Source organism: Esox lucius, chromosome 21, assembly GCF_011004845.1.
Source record: "Esox lucius isolate fEsoLuc1 chromosome 21, fEsoLuc1.pri, whole genome shotgun sequence".
NCBI lineage: Eukaryota > Metazoa > Chordata > Actinopteri > Esociformes > Esocidae > Esox > Esox lucius.
Genome location: NC_047589.1, coordinates 27,723,808 through 27,740,664, shown reverse-complemented (window position 1 = coordinate 27,740,664; position 16,857 = coordinate 27,723,808). Strand labels below are relative to the sequence as shown.

At 43.6% G+C, this 16,857-nt stretch overlaps 1 protein-coding gene across 3 annotated transcripts in view; it reads left to right on the top strand.

The window, feature by feature from the left end:
* ctnnd2a (catenin (cadherin-associated protein), delta 2a) overlaps positions 1 to 16,857 on the top strand; it is a 234,032-nt gene that overhangs the window by 183,928 nt on the left and 33,247 nt on the right. For all 3 annotated transcript variants that reach the window (XM_020042001.2, XM_020042000.2, XM_034289441.1), the window contains 2 exons: positions 13,635 to 13,752; positions 15,959 to 16,141. In XM_020042001.2, the coding sequence (XP_019897560.2) occupies positions 13,635 to 13,752; positions 15,959 to 16,141 (301 nt within the window). The remainder of the gene's footprint in view (positions 1 to 13,634; positions 13,753 to 15,958; positions 16,142 to 16,857) is intronic.

Genomic DNA, 16,857 nt, shown 5'->3' with positions numbered 1-16,857 from the left:
GTTTTAACAAGGCTTCCTTTAACGAGGCTTTGACTGTTTCCTTTAGTTTTGTTCACTGTCTTATTTCAAAACAAGCACCATTAACGTTTTCTGCATTCGAATACTTGCACCCTCCTTGCCTCATAACGACACGTTTGGAAACGCTTAGCCACTGCTTTTTGGTTATCCGTAATTGTCCCTGGATTATCCGTAATTGCCTCTGGATTTAATTAAATAATAATAATAATTATTATTATTTCATAAATTTCTTTGGGGGATGATTTTCATTAGCATTGCTGTACAACAGATAGGTGCAGTCGCCTTTTCGGGGAAGTTTTGAATGAATTTCACTGATGCATTCTGTTCATGGTATGTTGAGATAAACTTGGGCGAATGGAATCATTTTCAAATAAGTTAAACACATTTTGGAAATTTCCAAATGTTGAACACCCGCTGTGTGGTATAATTAATGCACACGACAGCGGGGAAACACAGAGCACAAAGTGATGATTCTCCGACGCTCTCTATCAGCCTTGCATAAAATATTCATGTTTTTTCATATTTTCTGATCTCTTTAACTTTCTGTACCTTTCCCTCTTCCCTCTTTCTCTTTCTCTGTCCTTTTCTTTCTCTTTTCCCCCCTTCCTCCTCTCTTTTTTTTGTTCTGTAGCTCTGGGTGGTATCCATAGCAACAGATACAGGCCTAAACTTGGTTAAACTTGGCGTGGGTGTGTGTGTGTGTGTGTGTAAGAAACTCCTTAGGTAGTGGCATAGCATCCCTGTCTACATCATTATTCTATATCGAATCTGCTGTGGACTGGCATGTACCATGTAAACATTATCCTTAAAGAACTCATTTACCCATAAACGACACTTAGAGGAAAATCGAGCATCGATGAATAGCAACACATAGAATGCTGTTATGTAAAATTCCTGTACACGGCCCCTGACAAACATGTCCGTGAGTGATGCGAAATGTAGTTTTTGAGCGACAGAGTGGGGATGGTAGATATTACTACTTCTGCTGTCGGTTTGACTGCCTCAGGGGGAATCACTGTAGAAGCCATGGTGGCAAACTTGTTATAGAGAGCTAAGCTGTGCTGTGCATGTGCGCGCGTGTGTTTGTGTGTGCGTGTGTAATGCACTCTGACTAACACACACGTACACGCAAAAATGGAATTCAGGACAAATCAGATTAGGAAGCCCGGGTCTCTTCAGACACGTTGAACCGTGTTTCCCCCAGAGACACACACACACACACAACCTGGAAGAGCTGCTTTTGTCACCGCAAATCTCAAAAGGAGGAAGTGGGAGGGAGGCAAGTGAGAGAGAAGGAAAAGGCAAGAGACCAACCATGCTTTCATGCTCTGAGCAGACCTGTGTGAGCAGTCTCACACCAGAGGACATGAATCACTCCATGTCACTGGAACATTCTTCTCACTCGGCGAGGGAATTCTTTGGAAAAGTATTTCTCGGGCATTTTAATTATTTTAAAGAAAGAGATTCCAATGGCTCCGAGAGGTTCGTCGTTGTCCTCGGGTCTGTCAGTGTTCCCACATCTCTCACAAAGTATTCCGAGCTCTTTCTGTGCAAACTCCTTCAACCAAGTTCTGAATTCTGAAATTCTAATCAGTGTTCTGAACTCAATGTTCCTTAGGTTCTCAGAGTAAAAAATCTTCACAGAATGTAGTGTTCTGTTGCTTCTGAATATTCCAAACCTGGGGTAAGGATTTTCTCAAAATCTGCCAGTGTTGCCCAATCAGATTTTCCACAAAATAAAATCTTGTTAATTCTCTTAAGTGACATGACAGTTTTCTTGGGTTTAAATTAGCACATATTGGTGATATTGTTATCAACTTCATGCCACTTAAAAATAGAATATAGCCCCTCATCAGCCCTCAAAGTTGATGTGTTAAAAGCAGGAAAAATGGGCAAGTGTAAGGATCTGAGCAAATTTGACAAGGGCCAAATTGTGATGCTAAACAACTGTGTCAGAGCATCTCCAAAACTGCAGCCCTTGTGGGGTGTTAGTTAGTATCTATCAAAAGTGGTCCAAGGAAGGAAAAACAGTGAACCAACGACAGGGTCATGGGCGGCTAAGACTCATTGATACACGTGGGGAGTGAAGGCTGGTCCGTTTGGTCTGATCCAACTGACGAGCTATTGTAGCTCAAATTGCTGAAAAAGTTAATGCTGGTATTGATAGAAAGGTGTCAGAACACACAGCGCATCACAGTTTGTTGCTTGTGGGGCTGTGTAGGCGCAGACCAGTCAGGGTGCCCATGCTGACCCCTGTCCACTGCCGAAAGCACCTACAATGGGCATGTTAGCATCAGAACTGGACCACGGAGCAATGGAAGAAGGTGGCCTGGACTGATGAATCCCTTTTTCTTTTACATCATGTGGATGGCCGGGTGTGTGTGCGTCGCTTACCTGGAGAACACATGGCACCAGGATGCACTATGGGAAGGAGACAAGCCGGCGGAGGCAGTGTGATGCTTTGGGCAATGTTCTGCTGGGAAACCTTGGGTCCTGTCATTCATGTGGATGTTATTTTGACACGTTCCACCTACCTGAGCATTGTTGCAGTCCCATGTGCACCCTTTCATGGCAATGGTATTCCCTGATGGCATTGACCTCTTTCAGCAGGATAATGAGCCCTGCCACAAAGCAAAAATGGTTCAGGAATGGTTTGAGGAACGCAATAATGAGTTCAAGGTGTTGACTTGGCCTCCAAATTCCCCAGATCTTAATCCAATCAAGCGTCTGTGGGATGTGCTGGACAAACAGGTCGGATCGATGGAGGCCCCACCTTACAACTTACAGGACTTAAAGGATGTGCTGTCTTGGTGCCAGATACCACAGAACACCTTCAGAGGTCTAGTGGAGTCCATGCCTTGATGGGTCAGGGCTGTTTTGGTGACAAAAAGGGGACCTACACAATATTAGACAGGTGGTCATAATGTTATGGCTGATCAATTGTATATATCCATTATGGCCTCTGGACAGGAGTTCTACTCCAATGTTCTAAACACTTCACTAAGTGTTCTGTTGTTTCTTAGTGTTCTAAACGTACACATAGTGTTCTGTAGTTTCTTAGTGTTCTAAACGTACACATAGTGTTCTGTAGTTTCTTAGTGTTCTAAACGTACACATAGTGTTCTTTAGTTTCTTAGTGTTCTAAACGTACACATAGTGTTCTGTAGTTTCTTAGTGTTCTAAACGTACACATAGTGTTCTGTAGTTTCTTAGTGTTCTAAACGTACCACAGTGTTCTTTAGTTTCTTAGTGTTCTAAACGTACACATAGTGTTCTGTAGTTTCTTAGTGTTCTAAACAGTTCACTAAGTGTTCTGTCGTTTCTTAGTGTTCTAAAAGTACACATAGTGTTCTGTTGTTTCTTAGTGTTCTAAACGTACACATAGTGTTCTGTCGTTTCTTAGTGTTCTAAAAGTACACATAGTGTTCTGTTGTTTCTTAGTGTTCTAAACGTACACATAGTGTTCTGTAGTTTCTTAGTGTTTCAGACCTTTTCATAATTTTCTGCAGTTTCTTGGTGTTCCAAACTTTTACCCAGTGTTCTGTAGCTTCTCAGTGTTCCAGACCTTCACATTGTCCTCTGTAGCTCCTCAGTGTTCCAGACCTTCACATTGTCCTCTGTAGCTCCTCAGTGTTCCAGACCTTCACATTGTCCTCTGTAGCTTCTCAGTGTTCCAGACCTTCACATTGTCCTCTGTAGCTTCTCAGTGTTCCAGACCTTCACATTGTCCTCTGTAGCTTCTCAGTGTTCCAGACCTTCACATTGTCCTCTGTAGCTCCTCAGTGTTCCAGACCTTCACATTGTCCTCTGTAGCTCCTCAGTGTTCCAGACCTTCACATTGTCCTCTGTAGCTTCTCAGTGTTCCAGACCTTCACATTGTCCTCTGTAGATCATCACATAGATACACACAGTGAGGTCTTTTTTAACTTAGGTAGGATACATACCATGGGGTGGTTGTGTCAATCCAATGTTAAAGGACCTACATTACTCATAACCTCTCAACAGCTAGATTTTATTCCATAAACATTTTGGATATGCTCTGTTGGTCATTTTGAACATATTTACATATTTAATCAACAAACTCTGTTATTATTGAAAACAAACAGAACACTCTGTGTGTACTTCATCTCCGTTCCAGACTCCATCACCTGCTACTTTATAGCCGTGTGTTTGTGTGTGTCCCTCTAGAAAGATGTGTGGGTGGTAAAACTGAATCAATCTCTGGGATCATAGATGATGTGATGCAGACGGGAATGGACTGGTGGCATCAGGTGTGTGTGTGTGTGTGTGTGTGTGTGTGTGTGTGTGTGTGGTGAATGAGAGAGAGAAAAAAAGAGAGTGGCCGTCTAAATGCAAATATGAAATGAGGCATCTAATGAGGGTGATGGGTCCATATGTCCTTTAATAGGCAGCTGTACCCGAGTGCTACCCTCTTCTCTCCCCTCCCCATCCCATCCTATTTCTCTGCCTGTCTCTGTCTCTCTCAATTCAGCTACATTCAAACTGCTTCATTGGCATGACGTAGCAATGGGCATGTGGAAAAGTAACTAAATAACCCTGGGAAGTAGTATTTTTAAACATATTTGGACAGGTGGCTATTTGAGCTAAATTCCCACCGTGTTAATGGATATAGGTAACCCAGTTTAACAAATCATGAAACTAGAATCGGGTTCACCAGAACAGGTGCAAATTATTAGAAAAATCCTCACGTAGTACCTTGGGAGTGTCCAGCCTTCCACAAAGATTAGAAACGTGCTCTTCTTCTGGTTTGGTCTGAACCTTATGGGTCTGTGGTAACAGATCATGCTAAGATCAAAGGACCCATCTGAGACCATCAAAAGCAGGATTATTGATGCCCATCAGTCTTGGAGGAGCAATTTATCTGACAGACTATCTAATGGCTCATCTACAAATGGAGAAAATTCTAGACCACTAGAAATCTACGTTAGTCTATTCACAAAATGCAGGCAAAAGATGTTCATAGATGTCTCTAAGAACTTCAGAATAGCATCAAAGGATCTACAGACCTCTCTTGCCACAATCAAGGTCAAAGTGCATGATTGAACTGTCAGAAATAAACTGCGCAATCTTGGCCTACATTGTCGGTCAAGAAGGAAAAAGCCTCTGCACTCAAAAAATAACATCAAGATGCGACTGACATTTGTCAGGCAATGCCTGGGTAAAACGACAGGATATCCCCTGGTTGCTAACCAGAGTTTTAGGGGGTGTACTTTTTCACACAACTATAGTTGTAAATTATGTAAACATATAATATCAAAAAACATGAAAGTAATCATAATTTATTGTAAATAGGAAAGAATATCATGGACAAAGTTTTTATTTTGGAGGCAACACCAGAGGATTTTTCTGCACATTCTATAAAAGACAGACAGAAGTCATTGTCCCTTGTGCTTCTTCCAGAAATCATGGCTGAACTCCAAAATGTAATAATACATGCCTCATACAAGTCCAGAAATATTACATCATTATTGAGCCAATGCCCAATGGTACTACATGGCTAATTAGCAAGCCAACTAAATTAAGACTATATATAAGTTTAGTAGCTGGCAGTGTTTAGCTTCTAGATGTCAAAGGGTTAAACGTTGTGTTTCAGAATAGGCTGTGGTAAACACACCGAATTTGCATGCCGCCACTGCATTAAACATTTGTAAAAACGTGACCATATATCTTAAATACACAGTATATATGTATAAAAAGAGAAGTATTGGTAATGATTCACACTGATGGAAGTCACAGGCTGTCTGCAAAATTGTTTCCCATAAAAAAAAAAAGAAAAACCTGACCATATAAACCTGAATTGTTAAAAAAATGACCCCACTAATTTACAATTACATGTGATATTAGGAAATATTATGAAATACAGAAACTGTTCCCTAGGTTACTGCTAACATAAATACCTCTGTAATTGCTTGGTTCAAGTCCCCTCTCTCTCATTAAGTGTCTCCCCCCTTCCATCTGTCTCTCACACTGTCTCTCACCCTCTCCCTCCCTCCCTCCCTCCCTCCAGCCCCTATCCTCCCGCTCCTCTCTTCTTACTGCTCTTTCTGTCTCTCTAAGGTGTTCAATAAGGCAGCTATGATTAGATCAATGTTGCTGGCAGGTGTGTCAAGTATTAATATTTTGGCCATGGTTTCTGTTGCTCTGGCATTCTCTACTGCCAAGTTGTTGGCATTTTGCATGGAACACACACAACGCACGCGTGCGCAAAGTCGCACGTGAACGTGCACGCACACACTTTTAAAGCACACACACACACACACACACGCACAGGACCGATACTTCCGACCGATACGAGAGGACGATGTCGAAGGTGGTGGGCCCACAGGGAATACCCAAAAGACACCCAAAAGCCTGCTGGGAAATAGGGGCCTTATGTCATTTCAAATGAAAGGTGGAAACACATCAAATTCTTCTGAGCACCTGAGGCATCAGTAGGTGTTTTCGTATTTGCGCTTGCGGACAACCTGACCTACATAAAGGGTTTACGCAGGTTATAAGTGACACAGAGTCGCTTGCTGTTAGCCGCTGGGCCTCCGAGGGAAACAGCTTCTTTATGCACGTGGTTAGTTGTCATTTTGCACCGTTTGCTTGGAGTTGAGCGTGTTGGCCGTACCTCAGTCAGCGAAACGCGCGTCTTCGCGGCTGAGGGGCCATGTGTCCTGGGGACCCCACCGCCACACCCTACACAGCCATCATTGGCACACCCCCTCTTGCAGAAACGTATTCCCACAGCTGTGTCTCCCGCAGACTCTGAATGCATGAATATTTGGCATTCATCATAACAGTTTTCCTCAGTGCTTATTTTAAATCAAAGTAGCTTATAATTTTCTTAATGTGTGCTACAGTTAAATGGTCATTGTAAAACTGTTTGATTGATTACTTTTTTGCCAAAACGGGTATCAGGAATTGTGTAATTTCATTGGTGTTGTTCAAAAGGTCAAAATTCTGATTTTTGGACATCCTTCACCCACACACCCGCTCATACTCATTATGATTTAATTCTTATCACGTCAAACATGATGACTCCTGGAGAGAGTTCACCTTCTTTTCCACACAGGGGCTTGATAACTCATGCAGCTTTTTGGTTCATAGCCAAGGGAGGGATGAAAAGCTATTGCTCATGTTGGAATAACTAGTGTGTGTTTGTGTGTGTCTGTGCATGTGTTTATGGGCGCTTGTGCGCATCAGCGTGTCTGGAATTTATCACGGAAGGAGCACTCAAGCTCTATCCTGTTGAAACTTCTGGTGGCTGCCCCTACAATTGGTGTTGCACGTACTGTACACACACGCACGCACACACACACACACACACACTTTTACTATACTCGTGAGGACTTTTTTGAGATCACAATAGATTCCCATTAAAAATTCCATATCTTCTATATCCTAACCCCCTAAAACCCCATTCTAACCCTGACCTTAACCCCAACCCTGAGAAAAACAATTTAGTGAGGGCCGACAAAATGTCCTCACCAGTGATGATTTGCCATGTGTTACTATACCGAGGACATCTGGACCTCACAGGTATAGAAATACACACACACACCCGGGGGGGGGGAGGGGGGCAGATTGGATTCTCATGCACACACAAAGACACACCCACCAACCCACCCCCCCCCCCACACCCACACACACACTCTGTTGCTTCTTCATTCAACCTTAGGTTATTCATTTCTCGGAAAGCAAAATATAGCCGTCTGATGCTAATCGTTTTTTACACTTCCTACAGCTTCATTGAAGAACTGTTACTCTGAGCCCACTAGATATGGGACAATGCAATGGTTGCCATCTGAATACAATGTCCCACGTTGCAGCAAAACTGCTCACAGGAAGGTAGATGGTCATTCAACTGCTACGAATAACACATATAAAACTCTTTAATGTGTGCTTGATGAAATAGTGTGCTAAATGTGTTCAATAAGTAATTAGCTAACAAAGTATGCTAATTGATTAGATGGGATTTATAGAGAGTGGCAAGTAATAAATTAGCGATGTTAGACCTAAAAGCTAATGGGCTCATTAACTGCTGGATACGACCAGTGACCTGTGTGGAGATTTACGCACGCAAGGTTAGGACAGTGTGTGTGTAGGCGTGTAGGTGTGTGTTTGTGTGCGCGCGTGTGTGTGCACATGTTTATTCTCAGCGGTGTTCTCCTTCAGTAGATTTATGAAAATCTGTCTCAGAGGTTTATCAGAGCAGGTTAGACTATTTCACTTCCTGTCTGCCGGTTTTGAGCACACACAAACGCACACAGACACACACACACACACACACACACACTGTCAAGCTGTGTGGCGTGACAGCAGGTGCGGGTAGCTTGTTTCCATTTCACAAGCTCTGTTTGTACTTTCATTCTCTTTTTTGTTCTTTTTGAAGATTTCATCACCTGTTCTACAATTCCAACCAATCAGCTGAGGAGTAGGCCTCTCTCTGTATCTACCCCCTCTCTCGTATCTACCCCTATCTACCCCCTCTCTCTGTATCTACTCCATCTAACCCTCTCTGTGTATCTACCCCTATCTACCCCATCTCTCCGTATCTACCCCCATCTACCCCCTCTCTCTGTATCTACCCCATCTACCCCCCCACTCTGTATCTACCCCTATCTACCCCCCTCTCTGTATCTACCCCATCTACCCCCTCTCTCTGTATCTACCCCCATCTACCCCCCTCTCCGTATCTACCCCATCTACCCCCTCTCTCTGTATCTACCCCTATCTACCCCCTCTCTCTGTATCTACCCCCATCTACCCTCTCTCTCTGTATCTACCCCATCTACCCCCCCTCTCTGTATCTACCCCATCTACCCCCTCTCTCTGTATCTGCCCCTATCTACCCCCTCTCTCTGTATCTACCCCCATCTACCCTCTCTCTCTGTATCTACCCCTATTTACCCCCTCTCTCTGTTTCTACCCCATCTACCCCATCTCTCCCTATCTATCCCCATCTACCCCCTCTCTCTGTATCTACCCCTATCTACCCCCTCTCTCAGTATCTACCCCTATCTACCCCCTCTCTCCGTATCTACCCCCTCTCTCCGTATCTACCCCTATCTACCCCCTCTCTCTGTATCTACTCCATCTAACCCTCTCTGTGTATCTACCCCATCTACCCCCTCTCTCCGTATCTACCCCTATCTACCCCCTCTCTCTGTATCTACTCCATCTAACCCTCTCTGTGTATCTACCCCCTCTCTGTGTATCCACCCCATCTACCCCCTATCTACCCCTATCTACCCCCTCTCTCTGTATCTACTCCAGCTAACCCTCTCTGTGTATCTACCCCATCTACCGCCTCTCTCGTATCTACCCCTATCTACCCCCTCTCTCTGTATCTACTCCATCTACCCTCTCTCTCTGTGTATCTACCCCTATCTACCCCCTCTCTCTGTATCTACCCCATCTACCCCCTCTCTCTGTATCTACCCCATCTACCCCCCCTCTCTGTATCTACCACATCTACCCCCTCTCTCTGTGTATCTACCCCATCTACCCCCCCTCTCTGTATCTACCCCATCTACCCTTTCTCTCTGTATCTACCCCGCCCACCCTCTCTCTGTGTATCTACCCTATCTACCCCCTCACTCTGTGTATCTACCCCTATTTACCCCCTCTCTCTGTATCTACCCCATCTACCCCCCCTCTCTGTATCTACCCCATCTACCCCCTCTCTCTGTGTATCTACCCCATCTACCCCCTCTCTCTGTATCTACCCCATCTACCCTCTCTCTGTATCTACCCCGCCCACCCTCTCTCTGTGTATCTACCCCTATCTACCTCCTCTGTAGGTATCTCTCTCCCTTGCATCTCTCATTCTCTCTCCTCTCTTTCATCTATCGTTTCTTGCATCCACCTCCCTCTCTTGCATATATCTCTCTCCCTCTGTCACATATCTGTCTCTCCCCCCTATTTCTTGCTCTTCCCTCTATGTTTCTCCCCTCTATATCTACCTCCCCTAACTGTCACGCTTTCCTCTCTGTCTCTGTCTCCCCTCTACCCCCCCCATCTTTCCCTCTCTTTTTTTCCTTTCCTCCCCCTCTCTGAGTTTATAGCAGTGTAATTGAGACCGACAGTGTGTTACAGACCAGACTGTGGCAGTATTGCCTCTGTATCATATTGATAGTGTCATCTGTCAAAGACGAATGCTGTTGGCTGAATATGTCACCTCCTCTCAAAGACCATGCAGTCTGTCTCCAGCTTATTACACAGTCCACACCACCATGTTCTAATCTAGAACATTATCATTACACAGTCCACACCACCATGTTCTGATCTAGAACATTATCATTACACAGTCCACACCACCATGTTCTAATCTAGAACATTATCATTACACAGTCCACACCACCATGTTCTAATCTAGAACATTATCATTACACAGTCCACACCACCATATTCTAATCTAGAACATTATCATTACAGTCCACACCACCATGTTCTAATCTAGAACATTATCATTACACAGTCCACACCACTATATTCTAATCTAGAACATTATCATTACGCAGTCCACACCACCATATTCTAATCTAGAACATTATCATTACACAGTCCACACCACCATATTCTAATCTAGAACATTATCATTACACAGTCCACACCACCATATTCTAATCTAGAACATTATCATTACACAGTCCAAACCACAATATTCTAATCTAGAACATTATCATTACAGTCCACACCACCATGTTCTAATCTAGAACATTATCATTACAGTCCACACCACCATATTCTAATCTAGAACATTATCATTACACAGTCCACACCACCATATTCTAATCTAGAACATCATCATTACACAGTCCACACCACCATGTTTCATTCTAGAACATTATCATTACACGGTCCACACCACCATGTTCTAATCTAGAACATTATCATTACACAGTCCACACCACCATGTTCTAATCTAGAACATTATCATTACAGTCCACACCACCATATTCTAATCTAGAACATTATCATTACACAGTCCACACCACCATATTTTAATCTAGAACATTATCATTACACGGTCCACACCACCATGTTTTTTTCTAGAACATTATCATTACACAGTCCACACCACCATGTTCTAATCTAGAACAATGTCATTACACAGTCCACACCACCATGCTCTAATCTAGAACATTGACATTAAGTATTCCACACCACCATGTTCTAATTTAGATCATTATGATAACACCGGCCGAATAACCATTTTATACAAATGTGTTTCTCAACCCTTCATTAGAACAGGATTTGGCAAGATGGGGCCCCAGCTCCTTTGAGTGTTTGTACTGATAAAGCTATCACTTGAGATGTGACCAGATTTATGTGAACTCTGATCTATGACAATGGTAGCTCTGCAGTGAAAACATGATTATGGTCCGTGTCTGCTTATTTTTATTCCATGACATTATTACTCTCCTGTCGGGACTTAGACATACTAGTGGTCCCTAATGACAAACATCCCACAGCAGGAGAGGAGTGGAAGAGATGCTTAGAATAAGGCTGTCCTCTGCTTCATTATAACTGTGTGTGTTACTGTTTGTGTGTGTGAGTCCGTTTGTGCATATTCATGCATGTTTTTTGTGTGTGTCCTAACGGCTTCATTAAAACTTGGGAAGTGAAGATGTCCTCCCACACATCCAGCTGGCTATGAATGGAAACATTGTCTATAACCGATCTCTGCTTTCTGTTTTCTAATACATTCAAACATTAGTGTTTCTGAACATAAAGATTTATTGAGGCATTTGGTCATGTTGATGAATCCGGATAATTGAACTTGATCTGAGCATTGTGTTTCGTATGATCACCGTCATTCAATTCATGTGAACTGATATTGTATTCGCAGTTTACATCTGTCACAACTAATGTCTCTGTTAGCAGTACAGTAGCCTGTGTGTGTGTGTTTGGTATTCAGAAGGCAGAGGAGACGACTTGACCTTCAGTCTGAACACAAAGCCCAGAGCTGGAACGCTTAATTGACTGTCTGTCTGGTCATTACTAAAACACATGATTGGCTTCAGTTCACTCTGATGGGATGTACTGTGCCCTCACATCACCTCCCCGACCTGACTGACAAATGACTCTGTTAGTCCTCAGCTGCCTACCATGAGCCGTTCTCATCCTAACCCTGTCCTCTTTCTCCAACCCTCACCCAACACTCATCCTTCTGTCCTGTCCTCATCCTACCCCCTGTTCTCTAACTCCAGCCCTGGCCCAACACTCATCCTTCTGTCCTGTCCTCATCCTACCCCTGTCCTCTTTCTCCAACCCTCACCCAACACTCATCCTTCTTTCATGTCCTCATCCTACCCCCTGTTCTATAACTTCAACCCTGGCCCAACACTCATCCTTCTGTCCTGTACTCATCCTACCCCATGTTCTATAACTCCAACCCTGGCCCAACACTCATCCTTCTTTCATGTCCTCATCCTACCCCCTGTTCTATAATTCCAACCCTGGCCCAACACTCATCCTTCTTTCATGTCCTCATCCTACCCCCTGTTCTATAACTCCAACCCTGGCCCAACACTCATCCTTCTGTCCTGTACTCATCCTACCCCATGTTCTATAACTCCAACCCTGGCCCAACACTCATCCTTCTGTCCTGTCCCCATCCTATCCCATGTCTCTAACTCCAACCCTGGCCCAACACTCATCCTTCTGTCCTGTACTCATCCTACCCCATGTTCTATAACTCCAACCCTCGCCCAACACTTACCCTTATTCCTGTTTTCTTTGTTAGGAGGATTCCTGTGCTGTAGAAATGGCAAGATCGTAAATGAAGTAACTTGTTGCATACTTTAACACACAAACCCAAACACACAAATTAGCTTTTACAAATGTACAATATTCATAAACAAAGGTTCTGGAAATCACAACAGTTGCTGCCAGCGATGCTGAATTTTTAATAAGTCAATATACCCAAACCATAAGGAATATGAACAGCATGATGTCAAAACATTAATATCCAGAATTATCAATACAGCTTCAATGGCATCCAGCTAATGCCTTTATGAATATTCCACATTAGAGAAGGAGGGGGATGGTATAGGACGATAATTAGAGGGAGACCAGCTAAACTTGGCTAGATATGTATTACACTGGCATGTAGAATGTCCTCCCTCTGTCATCTGGCAATTAAATAAAATGTTACAATTGATTTAGCTGGCTCAGAATACCCTGGCACGCATTCCAGAGCCAGATTATATATGAGTCTGTATTTTGTATTACCATCCGAGGCTGACTCAAGGTTTGCGTGGTGCATAGTTCATGTATGATCATTTCCTATGTGCATGGTTACCCACACAACAAGAAAAGAAACATTTTCAAATCCAAATATATGTTTGGATTCATTTTAGGAAATATAAATGGACTGTGTAATGTATGTGTTCCAGTGGTGGTGTGGGCGGGTCAAGCGTACTGTAGACGTCTGATATCCACACAGAACCTAGGGCGTTACACACACACACACACACATATGTTCAATACCACTCAGACTGCATCGGAACGTCTCGTGTTTTGCTGTGGTTTGACTCTTTTTGCTGAATCAACGTGGTTCCCAGTATTCCAGACCTCTGTCTGTGTGTGTGTGTGTGTTTCAGGAATGTGAGCTCGGCTGGTGAGGAAGCCAGGAGGAGGATGAGGGAGTGTGATGGCTTGACAGACGCTCTCCTCTACGTCATACAGACGGCCCTGGGCAGCGACGACATCGACAGCAAGGTGTGTGCGGGCGTGCGTGTGTCCGTCAGTGGATTGTAGACACACAGCTCCATCTCTGTCGTCTGCCAGATCATAGCAACACCCTGGGTCCCCACGGTAACAGGGAATATTTGGCAAGGGCCGGGGCCAATGACAAGTCCCGATGTAACCTCATAGCCCTCTCGTCGCTGGTCGAGTGGTCTCTGTCGATGCTCCTGACTCAGCCTCGATCCTTACCTGTCCTCCATTTCTGTCAGTCCCGCTGTCTTCCTCCTGCTTCTCCTTCCAACCTAACCTGGTTCTGTTAAATGGGAAATGATGGGGGGGAAATCCTGTCACTTTGCAGTCATGCACACCTGACCTTACTGGTGGTGGCCAGTTATCGTACCGGGGGTGAAAATCAAATACCAACTTTGGAGGGGATTATTACATGAGATTCTCTCAAGAGCAATTTTTTTTTTTTTGGGGGGGGGGGACGGGGACGACGACACTGAAATAGTGCTGTAATACCTGTTTTAGTTGGCACAATCGGTTTGCTCGCTACTGTAGCTCTGCAAATTCAGCTATTGTGTGTGAATCCTACCAACATAAAACAAACTTACTGGATTAGCCTCACGTTAGCTACGTGCATTGAGTGCTTTTCAGACGGTAGACACAAACACTGTCATCTTGCCAGCTAAGGAACACTGCATACACTGCACTGCAGGCTTCTCTCATTGACACGAACTCAAACAGCTGCAAACACTGCTTGATGTGTTACTGTAGCTAGCTAGCAAAAGTCAGCTAACCTCTGGCTAACATAAAGTGTGATCTGTAATTCAACACAGTTGAAAACACAAAATGTGTTTTATTGTATTGAGTGGTAGAAGTGAAGAAATGTCTAACATATCCTTTGGTTGAACTGCTTACCAAAAGTCAGCCACCAATGACAGACTGTCAGATTCACACACGCACCTGTATCTGTACGTACAGATACTTACAACTCACAGAAACATGTCTTATAAGCTAACAAGGCTTTGTCATACCATAGATAATTTAGCAATTCCATTTTGGGGTTTTAGGACAAAAATAGTTTGAAATGTGGTGCCTTTGGTGTATGTTCACATTTTAAAACACATTGGTAATATCCCACTGTGGGCGGGGCGATTGGCCGGCACCTTCTGGGTTTGGGGAGGTTGGCTCTAGCGACACCTTGTGATGGTGTGGGCCCCTGTGAGCTCAATCCAGGTAGAAGTCTGGAGAATGTGTTCCTTCCGGTAGAATTTCGGCAAATTAACTATGAGTTGTAAATCACTAAATTGGGCGGTGAAAACCGGGAAAAAGTAACACTTTCTTTTAACCATATCTAATAGTAATTACAAAATATACAAAAATGATAAGTTTTCCAACCATTCAGTGCTGGTGCATTTTGGTTGGGGTAAGACATTTAACACTTTATGTGAAGCACTGGGTGCGGAATCGCAGTCCAGAACCGAAAAGATGTTCGTTTTCCCTGGATGGTACGTTTGGAATATGTAATGTACTTGTGTGTAGCCAAAGCAATTTGGGAACAGCAGATGTTATTGTGTCTTTTCTCTTTCCTGGAACCTTTCACATTGATCAAACCTCACATTCTGCTGTGAAATGAATGCCTTAAACCAGTGGATTCAAAAGTGCAAAAAATAATAACAGGAAGTTGCTACCATAAACACACACAGTGCTATTCAAAACAAAACCTAATGACATCACGATGCCTCTGTATTTTGATACATTGCTCTTCAAGGGGAATTTTTTCATTGTCTTTTGTCATTTTTGCAAGATGAGATTATTGATGATTTCTTTGTTTGTTTTTCTCACTTAGGCTGCTTTCCATATTCCTCTGTAGACCCTCTGTATAAGTGAGACAGACAGTGCATGCACATATACACATATACACACACACACACACACACACACTCAGTCCCATGCTTTAGTGTATGCATCCTCTCTCAACACCATGTTAAATGGAGTGTGATACAAGCCTCTAGGCTCATTCATTTTTCCTCATTTGAGAGAATTTCTTTAATCTCATTTGAAAGTTAGAGCACATCACGATTCACTGAAAGAATTAGGCACTCTGCCTTTTATGTGTTTCTGAAAACAGGAGTGTTGTTTTTCGGAAGTTTTTGTTTTTGTCTGGGTATTTTTGTCAGCGTACTACTCTCTCCCCTCCTCTCCGCTCCGTTCCTCCCTCCCTGCCTTTCCGTAGACCATAGAGAACTGCGTGTGTATTCTGCGTAACCTGTCATACCGGCTGGCGGCTGAGACTTCTCAGGGCCAGCAGCTGGGTTCAGAGGAGCTGGACGGACTGCTGTGTGATGCTAACGGACGTGACGGAGAGACTTCAGGCTGCTGGGGAAAGAAGAAGAAGAAAAAGAAGGGACAGGACCAGGTGGGAACATTTCACACACATACCCAAATACACACACATACACACACACACACATCTGAATGCCTAATATTTCAAAGTTATTTTCTGAAGTGGCGACTGGAAGCAAACTGTCACACAATCCAGACAAAACACATAATATGGTGAAAGCTGCTCTGAGCCATGCCATTGGTTCACAACACAACAGGGACGTTCTGAAGGGAACATACTAATAAATGATGATCGAAATTATGAATCAAAGCAAATGCTTCAAACAGAGAACATTAAAAGACCACGAACTCTTGCATTATAGATACATTCAGAGACTAAAATCTTTGTCTCTGTACGTCTTTTGGCTCAAACCTTCAGTCACTCATTCTACCCTTTATCACGTTCCGTCACACTAGTGTTACTGCTGCTTTACTATTCACTCAGATCCCTCTCTACGGACCAATCACATGCTCTATTACTTACCAGCCAGGACGGTTCTGTCCAATCAGCTCAGCTCTCATTCACGCTGGTGGAAACAACTCCAAAAAAGTGTTCACCCCATTCATAACATTTACGGGTTAGTGCTCCTCCACATAGTATACAGTACCCTTTTAAGTTCTGTGATGGTAAAACCTTTAGGGGAGGAGGACTGATAAGAGCATCCTAGTGACTGAAGCCTCGTATTGTGGTCGACGTAGTCAAATATATGGCAGAGCACACCAGAGGACAAGCATGGCGTGTCTTTGATT